At 39.5% G+C, this 18,320-nt stretch overlaps 1 protein-coding gene across 1 annotated transcript in view; it reads left to right on the top strand.

Annotated features, from left to right (window-relative positions):
• The window catches only part of ERICH3 (glutamate rich 3), a 75,895-nt gene extending 67,080 nt beyond the window's left edge, over nt 1-8,815 (top strand). Inside the window, exons 13-14 of the mRNA XM_023751808.1 lie at nt 2,782-2,907; nt 6,516-8,815. Coding sequence (XP_023607576.1) covers nt 2,782-2,907; nt 6,516-8,815 — 2,426 coding nt within the window. The remainder of the gene's footprint in view (nt 1-2,781; nt 2,908-6,515) is intronic.
• Nucleotides 8,816-18,320: the final 9,505 nt, after the last annotated feature.

Here is an 18,320-nt window from a genome sequence, read left to right as displayed (position 1 = left end):
TCTACTTCCAAAGCGTAACCCTCCAAGGGCAAGCCAGCAGACATGGGCAAGTGGTGGTTACAGTCCTGAGACAGAGGAACTTCATGCTACACTGTCAATCCTGAGTGAGTTATAATGTTCAGATTATGCTAGTGCTGCTTGGCTTCTTAGAATAGTTTTTTGGTTCAATAGCTGCTAATTATTTACTTTCATTATTGCTTATTATTAGTGTAAACTTATTTCTTAAAAAAATTTTATTGAGGTATAATTGACATAATACATTATATTAATTTTAGGTATCCAACATAATGATTTGATATTTGTGTAATAAACCATATTTCTTTACAGCTTATGGACTACTTGGAAATAAACCTTAGATGTCTTGTTGGCTCTGATGAAACAAAGCTCTGAGTAATTGCTACAAAATCAGACTTCCTCCCTTTGTCCTCTTCTACCATCCTTGGGATTTCTAATGCTCAGTCAGCCAAGCAGATTTATATGCAAAGACCTAAAACACTGCTTATTTAAGCACTCTAGATATGCAGTGTTAACATTATTGGAATGAGGAAGATGATATTTAACTTATATGTACGATGTTTCTAAAGTTACTAAAATAAAGGTTGACTTGATAACAAACCCAAGTATAACCTAATTTTCATAAGTTGATGTCATCTCTAAACTATTAAAAAGCATTTTTATTTGGCATACTGTATGAATGAGGAAAATCGATGTTCAAAAAAACTTTTAAAGGGAATACATTTGAACTATATGATGCACCTCTTCTCATTTCCATTCTTGTTCCTTTAAGATTAATGTAGTTAAGTCATTCCATTGTCTCCTGCCCCAAAGCTAATAAGACAGACATTACACTCTGTTTCCAAACACAGAGGGATCAGTAAGCAACTAACTTAGAATTCACCTTAAACCAAGCAAGAGACCACATTCTAGTTATGTTTTCCTCAAAGTCCCTCAACTGAATCAGAATATCTGAGAGGTAAGAAAGCACGAAAGGAGGAAGGAAAAAAGGAAGGAAGAAAGGAAGGAAGGAAGGAAAGAAGGAAGGAAGGAAGGAAGGAAGGAAGGAAGGAAGGAAGGAAGGAAGGAGAAAGGGAAGGAGAGAGGAAGAAAGGCAAGGGTATTTTGGAGAGATCATATTCTGATCCAGGAGGGCGAGTCTAGATCAAGTGTTATTTGAGTGAGCTTTGTTAACCATAAAGTAGTATAATGTTAGATGTCAGGGAATTAGGGACATGGGTCATCAGATGATAGGCAAGGGATGGAGACAGGGACATGTCAGAAACTAAAGAATTAGTTGATATTACAGCGTTGTCTAGAATCATACCACATTGGGTGATGCTACATATAATACCCATGCTCATCATCATCATGATCTAACTATTGTTTATTAAGTGCTTAAGCATTTGCTAATAGTGAAAGATAAGTATGCTCCATATATATTTTTCTTAGTGGGGGGATGGTGGAGTAGATTTACAGTTGTTTGTGTGGAAAATAATACAATCCTATATAATAAAGAGGCAATATGCAAATTGACCATCACTCCAACACACAAGATGGCCACCCCCATGTGGCCACAAGATGGCCAGAAGGGGAGGGCAGTTGTGGGTGATCAGGCCAGCAGGGAAGGCCAGTTGGGGGCAACCAGGCCTGCAGGGGAGGGCAGTTGGGGGAACCAGGCCTGCAGGGGAGGGCAGTTAGGGGCAATCGGGCCAGCAGGGGAGCAGTTAGGCAGCAATCAGGCCAGCAGGGTAGCAGTTAGGCGTTGATCAGGCTGGCAGGGGAGTGGTTAGGGGGTGATCAGGCTGGCAGGGAGTGGTTAGGGGGTGATCAGGCTGGCAGGCAGAAGCAGTTAGGGGCAATCAGGCAGGCAGGCAGGTGAGTGGATGTCCGACTGCCTGTTTAACGGGCAATCAGACATCCCTCAAGGGGTCCCAGATTGGAGAGGGTGCAGGCAGGCTTGGCTGAGGGACACACCCCCTAGCACGAATTTCGTGCACCAGGCCTCTAATAATCAATAAATAACAATACAAGAATAAACTGTTTCATGTACTCACAACTGTAAACCTACTTTTGCCAACCCCTGTATTTAATCCTCCCAATGATCATTGAGTAGATATACCTCTATTTGACAGATGGGTAAACTGAGGTTTAGGCTTAGGCTAAAAACTTGCCCATGGTGACACAGTTAGTATGGAGTATGGGACTTGAATTTCAGTCTTTGTGTTCTTAAGATTCTGTGCTAGTAATCACCTGCAGATAACAGGAATTTCTATAACAGCTTTTAATGTCAAATTTATAGGAATCATGCAATAGCTTTTTTGCTCTGTCCACATCATGGAATGAGTATTGATGTCAAATCACTAAAATATACTAATGGATAAAATAGTATAGTCAGCTCTGGTAGTTTTAACAATTTAAAATAGCAGTGGTGACTGGTGATATAAAAGCCATAACACACCTTTCTGGAAAGTAAAAGGCAACCAAATTCCTTTTCCAATCATTCTATTGCATGTGCATTTGGCAAATCTGTCACTGCTTCTGGCTGTTGTCATTTTTTTTAATGCAAGCATTTCTTTGCATGGGTATCTCTGCTTCATAATCTATTATCTTTTCTTTTTAAAATCATAATTGGAAACTTTAAGTAATAGATTTGAAAAATAAGGTCACATATTCATGTGAATGCTTTAAAATTAACCCCATTTGCTGAAATGATGTGAAATAGCTCAGCAATGTTCCCATGTCCTGTTTTTATACCTCTTGATATTTCATATAATCTGCAATCAGTTGGACAGATATTAGGCGGAGCTGTGGAACCTGGCTGCCACTACCCCTGTGATGCTGAGTCTGGTGTTAACAGCACAGATGAGGAGGAGAAGCTCTTGACCAAGCTGGAGATTGACACAGGTGCAGGTAAGGGCACATCATTACCTAAAAAAAAACAACCTTCAGAAATCCTCTGCCAAAGTCAGCCCCATTTCCATCTTCCATCTTTTTATCCTTGTTCCTCCTTCTTCCAGGTCTATTTTCTTTTCAACTGATGAATGTGATGGCAAGAGGGGCTGAGAGGCCTCAAGGGGAGTTTTCAAGCTGATAACAAATGTAGATGTTAATTTTTGAATACATTGGTACCTAAAATTTAAAAAAAAGAATTTTGGATTATAAAAAACATTGATAGAGATTTTCAGATCCAGTCTTCTTTTTATAGACTCCAGTTAGTTGACTGAATAGGAGGGGTGAAGACATGGATAGCCAAGGCACACTTCAGAATAACTTATTTGAACTCTCTATATTTTAAAAATTAGGAAATAATTTATTGCCATCAGCATATGACCTGGCTCTTGATGCTGAGCGTTCCAGCTGCCAATTAGAGTGACCCAACAGACGTGACTCATGCATATCTGCTCAAATAGCCTCCGTCCTTGAAATCAGGATTCCCATTTGTTAGTGGGTGACTTTTTCAAAAATACCCCGATTTGCACATATGTTTATGGGGGGGAGTATTCTTTTTATTCATCATGTGGTCACATTACCCCCACCTCAAACTTTTAATGGTAGTCATCAAGCACTGGGAGGTATTTGAGATTTTACCCTATTTTTAAGCAAACAAGTTAGACAGCCATAGTTTAATGAATGCTAGGAGAAGACCCAAGACTTCTGGGTCAGAGAAAAAGAACAAAACTTTATTATTCACACACACACAAAATAGCAGTAGCTAGAATATTTGCACTTATGCTGGTTTCCTGAGCTCCCACCCGTGGTTGGCAAACTGCAACTCGCGTGCCACATGCGGCTCTTGGGCCCCTTGAGTGTGGCTCTTCCTAAGCCTTAGGAGTACCCTAATTAAGTTAATAACAATGTACCTACCTATATAGTTTAAGTTTAAAAAATTTGGCTCTCAAAAGAAATTTCAATCGTTGTACTGTTGATATTTGGCTCTGTTGACTAATGAGTTTGCCGACCACTGGCCTAGGCAATGTGAAGAGGGCCAGGTGACATTTGAACATGCAGCGGGCTGAGTTGTATGACAAGGACCCTATGCTTGGAGAATCCAAATCTTTTGTACTGGGCATTAAACCCAAGGAGTTCCCCAAACATTCTACAATGCAGGCACAGTAGTTGTTAGATCAAATCCGGTTAAACGAAGAACATATATTGTAAACAGTGGGAGAGGAATATGGGAGGAAGATTTTGTAGGGCTTTCTGTGTGCCAGGCACTGTGCTAATCATCTTATGGTTTACTGTCATAAGAATTCTGTGAAATTGTTTTCTATTTCTATGTTATGATTAAAGAATGAAGGCTTAGTGAGGCATTATTTCCCAAGTTCATACAACTAGTAAGTGACAGAGGTGGCATTCTCACCCAGGTCTGTCTGACTCCCAAGTATGTACTCAATCAACTAAAACAAATTACCCCTATTTGTGAATATTGCTTGCTCTCTTATAGACATTCTTTCAAAAGCCCATGAGGTAACCATCAAAAATTATGTCATATTTTTGTACTGACATTTCTTAGAAGGGCTTCAATTACTCCTTCTCCCTTGCTTTGGGAATGTCATGTCTGACTCCCCAACAGTGTGTGTTCATGTAATAGCTCAGCTGGATGCCATTAGTACTTTCTCTTTTTAAATGTAGGCATAGTATATTATTACGTGGTGGGTAGGCAATTTTATTCCCCTGTTTTCCTGAATGTTCTTTAAATAATCCATAATTTTAGAGGCCAGTTTAGCAAAACAGAGGACTTTATTTAAATGTCTTTCATAACTGAATTTTAATATATTTCATGTAGGAATTTGAATAACAACAGATATATTATTAAAGAGACTTGTCATGCTTTGCAGTTTCTCACTTTTAATTTTGTTTTAAATCAGAAAATAATCTGTAATGAAATAAAATGGACGATATTCTTTCAGGTGTATTGGCTGCATGTTCTATGAGTGAACATTTGGTTCAACAGTTTCTTCTGGGACTTTCTATATACAATTTTTTAAATAACCACTATGATATGCCGAGGACAGCCTATAAAAGTCAACACCAACTCTGTTGATAGGCCTGAAATTTCTGTGTTATTACTTTAAAAGAAGACATTAAAAGATACCTTCTGAATGCATTTATTTTAAGGAAAATGTAATGTCAGTTATTATTACCTTACTTCAAAATGGTTTCTAGTAATAGCTGACAAGAGACAGGGAATGCAAGAAAGGACATCCGTGTTTTGTATTAGGAGAGGAAATGGAGTGATAAGACTGTCCTGGGTGGGGTATCAGACTACAGAAAATGTGAATAAGGTCAGGGCTTTAGCTTTCTGGTAAATTGTTGGTAATGGGATAGGAGGTGAAATGGCTACTCAAAAAGTAAATAAGCAAATAAGTAAATGAGGAAGACACATTTGCCGATTTATAGATTGACATAATTTGGAGGTTGACACCCTGGTATGATAACTTATTTTATAACATCTAGTCCAGTGTCATCTATAAGTGAAAAAATTTAAATTGATAAAAATTATTAAGATAACCATTTTAGAAGCAAGCTCTTACCTTTCAAAGTATTATTTTATGGTGAGAAAATTAAAATGCTTTAGGTGAATGGCATGACATGCCTTTATTTTGTGTAGATCATTTCAACAGAAATATATGTATTTGTTAAATAATAAGAAATCCATTTGAAGACTTTTAAGAAACATATTGAATTTGTATTTATTAAAGTATTGATAGCTAGTACACCCAGATTTGCCAGGGAATTATGGATGAGAACTTATGAAATACTTCAAGAAGGTTATTTATTGAAAATTGTTCTAGGCTACAAAGTCTTGTCTTGCTCTGTGATCCTACTTTGCCAAAGGCAATCAGTTTCTGAACATAGATGAGAGGCATCCAGCCTATGATACAAATTGGTGTTTTTAGTAAAAAGTCTTACCTTGAGCTATAAAGTTATTTGATAACTATATCTAGATATAGTCATTTAAAATGTGAGAGTAAAAGATGGGATAATGATGAGCTCATACTGTGTTATGATTATGTTGCTAAATGCCCATGTAAGTATAAAAAACATGGGCTGGGATGGGCATATTATGGTGCTGTAGAGAACCATGATTTCTAAGAAGAGGAAATACTATTTTTTATTGCATAATTTTTGAAGTTCCTAATATTTCAAATGAAAGTAGAAGGGGTTGGGTGTGTGTGTGTGTGTGTGTGTGTGTGTGTGTGTGTGTGAGAAAGAGAGAGAGATTTTGTTATTCTAAGACAGGGAGTTTTTGTTTGTATTCAACATTTCTGATGTTCAATTTTTCTTTAATATAAATGTATCTATTAAACTTGATAGCATTTCTTTTCATCATGAAAAGCCATTTTGATGCATGTTATAGTTGATATCATCATAGAATGGAGAAATGTTTTATATATAATATCAATGCCCCCTTGATATTATATATAATACCTCTTGTAGTACATAATATTACATATAATATCTCCTCTCTGTGCACTTTGATTAAAGTCACCTTGTTTTCTAACCTTACTTTATAGTACCAAACAGGATTTTAGTGGCGGAAGAAAGCACAGCCCTCACCTCAAACAAAGAATCCAAGCCAGTTGCATCAGAAATGTACACAGTGGGGAAAGAAGAAGCAGTGGAAGAAGAAGGGGCTCCCCAACACAGGGATGCTGACACACTAGAAGAAAAAGGGGGTGTAACACTGGGGAGTAAAGCAGGGATTAAGGAGATTCCCTTGGGGGAGTGGAAGCCAACAGCAGAGCAGCCAGTTTTAGTAGCACTGTTTACTGGGGAAAGGGAGAGCCCTCAGGGCATAGCAAGCAGGGCAGAGGCAGAAGGGGCTAGAGAGCTGGATGGAGAGGGGTTAAAGCCAATGGGAGAAGAAGCAGCAAGAGCCTCAGGAAGTCTGAATGAAGAAGAGGCTCCTGAACAGCAGGCCTTGATGCAGACAGTGCTGGAGACAGAGAAGGCAGCTTCTGAAGAGGAGCAGAGTTCGGAGAAGGCAGTGTTTGCCAGCAAGACTGCAGCTCAGAACTCAGAGTGTGTTCAGGAGGTAGCAGCCCCGAGAGAGGCTGTGATGCTGGAGAAGGGAGAGGCCGAGAGAGGGGTGGCTGTGAGTGAGGCAGGCTCTGAAAAGCCAGACATGGAGGACAGTGAAGAGAAAGCATCCATAGATCTAGGGGACATGGCACCTGAGGATGACACTGCATTCGAGAGAGCAGATGGTTCAGAAGAGGCAGTATTTGGGGGCGAGGAACCAGCCAAAGCAAGGAAGACGGTTATGAGAATCGAAACACCTTTGAGCTCCTCCACTTCTGAGAAGGCCGAGGCCACCAGCATGAGGATTTCGGAGGAAAGCCTGGAAGAACTTTGTAAGAAAGCTGAGAAAAAGAAGGATGTTGAGACTGAGGTAGAATCTAATAAGAAAGATGATAGGAAAGAAACATTACCTGAGGAATTCGATGCAGCAAGACAGAGGAGGAAAGCTGAGAGGCCAAGAACACCTTTGGGGGAAACTGAATCTGAAAGAGAAGAGGTGACAAGGGCAAATGCTCTTCAGGATGAAGATATTTTAGCAGGAGAGCAAAAGTTTAAAGGGGAAGAGGGGGAAATTGTGAAGGAAGTAAGACCCGTGGAAGAGACACCAGGCCCCCTAGATGAAACAGAGTGTGATGTTAAGAATGCAGCACCCGTGGAGGGTCCTGAATGGACTGAAGACACAGGCCCGCAAGGGGATGATTCACTGAGAGAGAGGGAGGTGGGCATGCTTGAAGCAGCACCTGGATTTGAAAAGTCACCGGAAAATACAATAGTTGTGAGGAAAGAGGAAGGAGGGGAAAGACTAAGAGAAGCTGGAAACACGGGGCATAAAGGCAGAGCAGAGCTACTCTGCAGGGAAAACAGGGAGAAGGAGACTCCCTCAGATCAGGATGATGGGCCAGGCCCTGAGGGAGAGGGTGTGTTAGGAGCTCCTGAAAGTGACCCAGCAGGACATGCCCAAGAGTGTGCAGCCAAAGATCAAGATGGCCTTGCAGGAGTGAAAAAGAGGGAAAAGGAAGGGTCTTTACAAGGGGAACAAGGAGTGGGGGCCCAAGAAGATATTTCTGAAGGAGAGTCCGTGATGGTAGAAAAGTTAAGTGAGGAAGTGATGGATGAGGAGCCAGAGGAAGAGGTGGATCAAGAGTGCTCTCTGGAGACAGGAGTGATGAAGAATGGGCACAAAGAGGGGGTTGGGAGCTTACAAGGAAGAATGGTTGTGGCTAAAGAAGATCTCCAGGAAGGAGGAGTGGCAGGAATGGCTGACGAGAAGAGAGAGGTGTTGGCAGATTTGAAGACAGCTGAGGAAAAAACAGAAGCAAATACAGCCTCCTCCCTTTCAGATGTTGCTGATGAGGAAACTTGGCACAAAGTGGATGAGTTACTAGAAAAAACAGCGTCTGCAGAGAAGGTGGCGGCAGAGGAAATAGCGCTGAGCAGGGAGAGGGTGCCAGCAGCGGAGGAGGTGACCGTGATTGGGGCGTCAGAGGCTGAGGTGGGGGCTCTAGAAGAACCTTCAGACCTGGAAGAGAAGGCCCCTCAGCTAGGGCCAGATCAAAAGGGAGGGGAAGCAGGGATGGGGAGCCCTGGTGGGGGGCAGGAGTCAGGCAAGGCTGAAGATGTCAGACTGGGACTATCCCAACAGACAGAGTCAGAGCTGAGTAGAGAGGGTCTACAGGCTGTGGAAATACTCCCTGGAAAAGCCAATTGCCCTGGAACCCAAGAGAAGCAAGAGCACAAAGTGCAAAGAGAAAGTGAGAACACAGATGTTTCCCTGAACAGCAAGAAGGCCTAAGAGACTGCATGGCAGATGGTGAGTTTAGGCCTCATCTGTTTGCAAGATTAAGCAGATACCTCACCTTGGGTCCCCTCTCCTTTGGGCTGGCTCATCCCTTATCAGTCCTTGTATACACATAGCACACAGTTTCAGTTCTGTGTTGCTTAGCACCCAGCCTGTCAGGACAGGGCTGGGTAAGATGGAGGGACCCACTCTATTCCCTTTGCAACTCTAAATCACATCCTTGGCCTTTGCAAGCATAGCTCTCTGAAATTGTGAGTTTCTTATCTCCCTTACGGGGCCCCAAAGGTGCACTACAGAGGAGAAGGTGCCCCAGGGACATACCACAGAAGGAAAGAAAGCAAACTGTTCCAGAATTCATCCCCCTTTTAGTGTTGAAAGGAACGGCTGTGATTATTTGCCCTTAAATGGGCTCCATTCCTTAATTTCTGCAGTTTTGTGAAATTTAATATCTATGTATTAAGAGCCATACATATATAAAAGAAATTAAAATATTAAAATATGAAATTTATATAATATATGTATATACTAGTATGTAAAATATTAAAGATGGTAACAAAAGGCCAAAATTATTTTTAGCATTTCCTTGTTTGCCTGCTATTTCCTTGATGCCTCCATATCTTTAGTGCCCAGTTTCTACTATCCTGAGTGATTATATTTATAGATATTTCTACTATCTCTTTTATTGTTTTTTTAGGATATTTCAAAGATGTTTCCTGGAAGACTTCAAGAATGGAGAAAGATTCACCCAAGCATCTTGCCAGGACTTTAGATTTTATCTTTATTAAGAAAACTCACTGTGCTTATCTGAGCTGGTTTCCAGTGTGTCATTCTGGTCAGAAGCACAGTAAGCACCTTGAGAATACCTGGCAGATCGTAGGACCCTTCTTATGGGCAGTGGTTTCTAATAAAGGACTCCAAGGCAGTCACACATTCAACATAGCTGAGACGTCTATATTCAAATCAAATTCATAGTGTTCCAATGCCTGACTTTTACCAAAGATCACCTGAAAGGCCCAGTCCTGACATCTAGGGTTTGTTTAAATTCCTTTTTATTTATAATCAAATATTACTCCCAGTTTCATACATGAGAGTTTTATTTAAAAACTGTGGCTTGGGGCTTTAATGACTCCGTCTGTGAAAATGAGTTCTAAAGGTCCTTCTATGTATACTCAATACTAAAGATTGCCCCGAACCTGTAAAATGATCCCATGCCATGTATAATCACTTACAAATATTCCTTCTATTTATGCCAGAAGGGTGATATAAAATGGACATATTATTTCAAAATGCCCTTTGTTTTGTGTGTGTGTTTCTGTAGTTTTGCTTCTTGAGGTAGACTGGTAAACGCTTGTGAGATTTTGTCCTTGGGGGCCTTATTTGTGGGGCTACTCAAATTTTAATCATAGTAGTAAATAATTGAGCTGAGTGGAATGAGTAACAATAATTATAGCAGGTAAACCTTGCACATCAGCACATATACCAACATTCTAGACTCTCTAGACTGTTTGGTTGGTGTCATTCAATAGAAAAGAAAGTTGGATTAAATTAGCATGCTGCTCACCTTCCCAAGTTCTGTTATTTCAAACCTGTGAACTAACCTTGGAGTGCATTGTAAGTCAACAGTCACAGTCACTCTCTGATTTACTCCCTGATATTGCTAGCAATAGCTGTGTATCCGTGTGCCTACTGGAGATTTTGATTTCCTTGAAGACGTCTTTGTTCATATACCGATAGTCCAAAGGGCACATATGTCTGGCTATCTTTTCTTCTCCACGTGAGGTGAAAGAAAATTTCCTAAAGCAGTGATTTTCCAGCTGGACTACACATTAGACTTTCATGAGACATTTTCCTGAATGCATGAATGATTCAACCCCTGGTTCCACCCCAAAGATTCAGATTTAATTAGTTTTAGATGGGTGTAGGCATCAGTTGTTTTTTTTTAAATCCGGTTGATTCAACTATGTAGAATTGAGAACTGCTGCCCTAAATCATCTTATAATCCATGCTGGCTGCCTCCAGTGATTCTCAAAATGTGATCAAGATATCAGCATCACTTGGAACTGTCCCAAATACGAATTCCTGTCCTCATGTTATTCCTATTAAATTAGAAACTCTGTGGGTGGGGTCTAGCAATGGGTGGTTTTTAACAAGCCTTCCAGGTAATTCTGATGTGCTATAATGTCTGAAATGTGCTGTCGTGGACAATTAATTGAATTGAGGATCTTGTGTCAGTCAAAAAATGGATTGTAGAAGCATTGTGAACTTTCTCTCTTTGTCTATGTCTATCTCTCTGTCGCTTTCTATTTTTCTTTCTCTAGGAAAGGGTACTCACTACAAAAATGATAAATTCAACTTTAAACTCGTTTTTATTATGGCTATAATGACATGTCTATGAAGTTCTTCAGCCCCACCCCCTATTGAGGATGTGTCACTGATGGCACATCATTGATTTCTGTCCTCTGAGAGAATTTCATCTACATTATATCTGATTTCATTTATGACTGAGCTGCATTACAATGGAAGTCTACAGTATTTGTTCCTTGATCTAAACCTCAATGCTACAAAGCACTTTGAATGCATAGCACTTTATGGGAAAGATTGTAAACTTGTTAATTCTATTGAAGAAGGCGCTTGGTACAATGTGTTAAATGGAAATTGCATTGGATTATTTTTATAGTTAATACATTTCATTGAAACATTCTGTAACATAATTCTACAGTCTGCATGTGGGTTTAACTGTGAAATTCAGTATTCTGATAGTTTGACCAAATGGATTCTTTCTCAGCAAATACTATGTTGATAAAATTATTTGTATGTTCTATTAAACTGATTTTTTCTAGTTTCATTATTAAAATCATAAATAAACCATATGTTTACAGATCAGACATGTGGATGGTTCTTTATAAATAAGACTCAATTTTTAAAATTGTCTTTGCCTTTTTCTTACAAAAATTTAACTCCATAGAGCAGAGCAGAGAGGCTTAGTTTCATTAGACTATATTTTTGAGTGTATGTGTTTATATTGACTGACTGCATTCATACATGTCTTCACATACATGGGATCATTCAGAGGAAAATTATTGTCAGTATTTCACAGATAAGTAGAAACTCAATAAAGTTAAGTGGGTTGTTTAAAGTCATGGTCAAACTCAGGTCTTCTTCCCTCCAAACTCTATTTTAACACACTACCTTCTAGGAATACACTAAGATACTATAGGTGAACCTCTACTAGTACATATTTTTATTTATGTGTAGAAGAAAGGGAAAACAATTAGCAAAGAAGAGAAAGAAGAGTGAGTCGAGAATGACTTTAAAGAATTGTAGCTGTGTTTATTCCCTGTTCTCTTAAACCTCTTGCTGCTGGCCATGGTGACGGGGAACTTTTTTCATTTTCATTTTTATTTTTTATTTGAGAGAGAGAGAAACATCGATGTGAGAGAAAAACATCAATGTGAGAAAGAAACATCGATCAGTTGCCTCCTATATGTGCTCCCACCGGGGATTGGACCTGAAACCTAGGTATGTGCCCTGACCAGGCATTGAAACCACAAGGCTTTTTTGTCATGGGATGATGCTCCAACCAACCGAGCCTCCAAGCCAGGGCAGGGAACTTTTCTTTAAGTGACACAATGGGTTGTTATATAAGGGGAAAGATTAAATCTCATTAATATATCCCATATCATCAAGAAGAGAGTTATATTTCCATTCACTGTCAATCAGAGAATACAGTAAATTATTTAAATAATTCAAGAGGAAAATAAGACAACCAAAGTAAAGGTAGACAGAATTAGCCTACTTAAATTTCTTGAGTTAAGCCTTTTCTATGACTTTATGCATTCTTGTGTTGTAAATTTATAGTTGAATTACTTAACATTTCTAAGATTAATAATTTTGCCATCATTATTGCTCTTAGAAAATGATTAAGAAAAGAAAAGAAAGCTTTACAAAAATTCATATAGTAAACGAAATATTCCAACACCTTCAGGGACAGCGAGGAGAGGCCATTTGTGACCTTGGATAATATTTCCTTCCAGTTTTCTACAACCCTTGATTGTGTCATTTCAAAGAAGTCCCCTGTCATCATGGCCAGCAAGAGGTACAAGAGAACAGGAAATAAAAACAATTAGATTTCTTTAAAAGTCGCTCTCAAACTCTCCCTTTTCTTTTCTAAGTTTTTCTTTCCTTACAGCATGCCCTATGACAGGAACAGTACGCTCTTCAAACTAACAGAAAACAAAACACTCTGTAAGATAAAATGCTGGATATTTGAGAATGCACATTCCTTTTGAAATTCCTTCCAGAAGTCTCAGATTGTTTAATAATCTTCGCAATTCTTACAATATTTTGGAATGAAGCAATACCTCCATTCTTTATTAGGAAAAATAAAGGTACACAGTAAACATGTGGGATAGAGAAGCTGGCGCCAGAGTCTACTTGAGAACCAGCTCTCTGCCTCCTTTGTGAAATGTGTCCTGGTCTTTATTAAATACCTACTTAGTATGAAAGGTTTTGTTAAAGACAAAGTTACAGGCGATATCTCGCCTTTTCAGGATCTTGGTCCTGATGTGCCACAGAGACCGTCCAGCTGGTGGGGATGTGCCTCTGACAGGAGATGCAGGTGTTCAGGGAATTCACTGGCCAGGCCCCTTTGCATGTGTTCAAGCTCCACGTGCACTTTTGTTATAAAATGGACCTGAGGAGTGGCTTGTACCCACAGTCTTCCCTTTTGCCAGTTCCCCACGCTCTCTTCACAATAGATGCAGACTCTTCCTTCATTTCCAATTTTCCTGTGTTGTCTCTGGAATGTCACAAGTGACAAAGGAACAATTTGGAATAGTGTCGGTATTGAGAAAAGGAATGAACTTCATGCGTGGCTAACAAATCTTCTGCAAGTCAAGTGGCTTTCAATTCTTTGTTTTCAAGAAAACTACATGAGGACCTAATTACATTGTCAGTTATAAGTCATTAAAATGCTTTTTGGAATTTTATCAGCCTGTGAATTTTGGTAAATCACTCAGAAGGAGTTCAAAGAAGGTACTGCAGCACAACACAATAAAATCACTTCCATTCCCATCTGTTACTTATGTGACATGAAAATATTGTATTAGTGCATTTCCACAAATAAAATGGAAAATGGAATACAACTGATGTTGAACACTTGCTTTTAGCAGCAAATTATATTTGTACACAAATGCAAAAACTAATTAAAAATAGAAATCACTATCTTAACAGATGCATTTCTACTTTTATTCTGTTTAATGTGTTTATCAAAATTTATAATACATGTATATGTTGTTTTGATCAAATGCATATTAAGAATTACTGCAATGATAGCTTGGCCTTGAAGAATTTAACACATAAAACCCTATGTTCATAATTAAATTAAATTTCAAATTAAATTTAAATTTATATAATATAGTTACAGAAAAGTATGACAAGGGGTGATCAAGAAAAGACTTTCAATCATCAAACTATAATAGGATACAAATTGGTGGGAAAAGTGGAATAAAAATGTAAGTTTTAATTAGGAAAAAAATAATGTGAGATTTTCCTAATGCAAAAGAAGAGCTTGGTCATGTACTTTTGAGAACAACTATCTTAGGTCAAGTTCCCTGGGAACTACTCTAGAACAGAGGTTTGTGTGCAGGTTTGTTGGGGACTTCTCTAGGAAATAACACTGTCGGGAGTGAGGGACTTCGAACTGGGTTGAGAGAAAGGTGGGCTGTGGTGTAGTTACCCCAGAGGCTGCAGCCCATCTTGTGGGAGGTTTGGAGCTCAGATGACAGTGTTATATTGTAAATTAGCGAGCGGAACATAGGACGCCTTAACAAGCCAATTAGGAGGGAGCTGTCTCCCAAATTTCTGAGCAAAAACATGGAGGAAGCTTTCCCTATTTATATCTTTCCCAGTCCTTTGTCTCCCAAATATGGGGGTTCCGGACCTTCTGCAGATTTTACAAAGAGCTTTGTGTAAGTTATTTTTTTGCAGACAGCTTGTAACCTTGAGTAGCTAATAGGGAGTAGCTAATAGGGAGTAGCATCAGCCCCTTACGTCAGATGGCTAGCCTGCAAGGTCAAACAGCTAACTTTATCTTCCCTATTATTCACTCAAGCTAAAAAGTAGCGTTAATTTACAGAATAAGGGACTGTCTAAAAAATAAGAGTTGACTACATAGAACAAGGGATCATTTAGAAAGAGCAGAGGATTTTAAACAGTAATTTTACAAAATAGAGATTATTATGCTTCAACAGAAAGAGGTAAAGGGCCAGGTCTCTGTGTCCCTACAATAGACCAGTCACTGATATTGGCTGCTTCCCCAGAAGGGAGCATAACCTTTAACTAGGTAGCTCCTTTCAGTCCAAGGCACTTCCTGTGGAGGGACTTGGACATGAGCCAGCAGCTGACCTCACTCTGGGCACCTGGGGAATGAAGGCTTTGACTATGAAGGAGGTATCTGGGTGGCACCCCACCACATCCAACACATGGATAAAGGTGATATCAAATTGTGATGGCGCATCTTTGGACACATATAGGGAAGAGTTGTAACCATTTTATCTTAAAACGTTCCATTTTATAATATGCTAGAAATTATACCTGTAACGACTAAACTTATATGAACATTTGTAGATATCAACTAAAGATAAAAATTGTGTGAGGGGTTACTGACAGTTTTTCAAAGCTCTCTCAGTGGTAGGTGAGCAGAAATATTTGAAGAGCCCTGTTGAAATGGACATGGTGAATAGCACAGAGCTGCATTTCTCACGCTAGAGGGCATGGCAGCTACCACAAGTGGATGCTGAAATTCAGGTTAATGTGCAGTTTGTTTTGGCTACACAGTATTAAAGTGATATGGGTCAGAAGAGTAAATCAGAGGGCCATGCAGCTTGGTGTTGCTACAAGGAAGGAGACAGAGCTCTAGTACAATGCCTGGCTGTTTCTAGGGAAGGAAGCATGGCCCTTGAGTGTGTGTGAGTACACAGGCAGGGCAGTCCACAGGTGTACTCAATCAGAAACCCAGTGCTAAAGAGCAGGGTCGGCAAAGCCTTTCAGTAAAGAACCAGATAGTATGTAGTTTAGGTTTTGTGGGACATATAGTTGTAACTACTCAATTGGGCATTTTAGGGTGAAAGTAGCCACAGACAATACTTGAACAAATGAGTGTGGTTGTGTTCCAATAAAACTTCATTAAAAAAATAGTGAAATGCCAGATTTGGCTTACAGAGTATAGTTTGCCAACCTGTGCTAACAAGCATTCAAGTAAATAATAGTTCTACAGCATGGATGGACCTGGAGAGTAATGCTAAGCAAAATAAGCCAGTCAGAGAAAGGCTTATCACATGATCTCTGTAATCTGTGGAATCTAATGAACAAAATAAACTGATGAACAAAATAGATCCAGAGACATAGAAGCATGGAACAGAATTTGGAACCGCAGAGGGAAGGCAAGGGAGGGTGGGTGAGTGGGAAAAGATCAAACAAAGAACTTATATGCATATATGCATAACCCATGGACACAAACAATAGGGTGGTGAAGGTCTGGGGCCAAGGGGGGAACATGGGGGTGGGCTAGAAGAGGTCAATGGAGGAAGAATGGGGACATATGTAATATTTTCAACAATAAAGATTTAAACGAAATAAATGAATAAAAACATAAGCTCCTCAAGGCTACAAACTGTGAAAAAAATAATAGTTCTGTAACTATGTAAACGAATTCTCACCGCCCCCCCTCCGCAATATGCCACAGAAATTTTAGTTTTCAAAAATAATGCTTTAAACAGAAACATTTGGAAACAACTAGCACAAGGAATTATTAAAATCTTCCTCTCTTTCTAAGGCTTTATTACATCTTAGCTAGGTTTATAATCCCTCCTTCCCCATCTCTCTGGTACATCTGTTAAAATGCCAACGTGAGTTGCTGTGAATAAGGAAAAGGAGCTGTCGATCACGTTTCATGCATCACAGGCTGACTTGCTCTTCAATAGCATGTCAGCTCCGTGAAGAAGAGACTTGGTCTCTTCTGGCCCATGTTCTATTATTCCCTGTGCCAAGAACAGTGTCTGACACATGGCACGTGCTCAATGTCTGGTAAATGAGTGACTAAATGAACTTCAATGCAGATTGAAGTATTATGTTCTGAAATTTTTAAAGCCTAATTATGATTGATGTTAATAGGATGCAGGGAGTATACGAATTTGTTGATTGAAGAGAAAATGTTTTCATAAAATATCAGCGTCGATAGGGACACTAGAGATCAAAGATTCTACCAGGTCCTTTTTGGGTATCAGACTGAGAAAGCAGAGCCCTAGAGGGCCTGAGGAATGGGTCACACAGTGGTTAGGGACAAAACAAGACTAGAAATCTTTAGAGTTTATTTCACTTCGCAGCAGTGCTTCACAGTCAGATTTTCTTTTTAGAGACACAGAATCCTAATTCTAATCAAATTCATTCTCTAAAGCTTGATTTTTAAAAAAAAAAAAAACGAACAGCTAATTCAATTCTTGCTTGACCAAAACGGAACTACCAGATTTCAAATGCAGTGTGAGTGGAACATTTTGGCTGTCTGGATTATAGACATCCCCAAGGTTTGTCATTGCCTGTTTGGAATCCCCACTGAGACTGCAGAGGCTTATAGTTAGAGACAGCGGAAATCCCACAGTCTAGTTATTTTATGCATGTGCGAGCACACACACACACATACATGCACACACACCTGTCATTTAGAGAAAAGAAAATCTCTGAGAATGAACAGAAACTCTCCCCACTGAACTAATCATAATGCTGGTGGCTCCCTGCTTAGCACAGAACTCTCCGGCTGAACTCAACAAATTACAAACCTATCTGAGCATATGCAAACGGGCTTCACAAACTCAAATCTAAATCACTGACGCGCAACTTTGGCTGCACATTAACATTTGAAATCTCTGGGGGTGAGAGTTGGGCATCAGAACTTTAAAAAAAAATCTCCGCATGTGATTAATATAGGTAGCCAAGGTTTTACACCACGGATCTCAAGTCTGAATAACTACCGATTTTAAAAGGTAAGCGGCAATGTGACTTCAGAAGCCTAATTTAAATTAGTGAAATATAGCTTACGGCATTATGCTTTTACTATTCCACTTGTTTTATTCTTTTACTCACTAAGCCTCACAGTGCTATGAGGACGGTACCATTGGCTCCATTTTATAGATGATGAAACTAAGACACAAAAGGATGAAGTAACGTGTTTAAGTCACGGAGCTTGGAAGTATCACAGCTGGGATTTAACCCAGAAGAACTGGCTCCATCCAGAGAAGGACTTCTCAAAGTTCAGCTTGCATTGGAATCACCTGGAGGGCTACTAAAAGGAATTTGCTGGGCTCTACACCTAGATTTCCCCATCTATTAGGGCCACAAGGTGCCAGGAGATTTGTATTTCTAACAAGTCCCCCCATGACGCAGATGTTGCTGGACCAGATTTTGAGAACTTAGAGTTGAAATTGTGTTTTTAAAAGCCCACCCG

The sequence above is a fragment of the Myotis lucifugus genome, unplaced genomic scaffold (assembly GCF_000147115.1).
Source record: "Myotis lucifugus unplaced genomic scaffold, Myoluc2.0 scaffold_25, whole genome shotgun sequence".
Classification (NCBI taxonomy): Eukaryota; Metazoa; Chordata; class Mammalia; order Chiroptera; family Vespertilionidae; genus Myotis; species Myotis lucifugus.
This window is presented reverse-complemented; position numbering and strand designations above follow the sequence as displayed.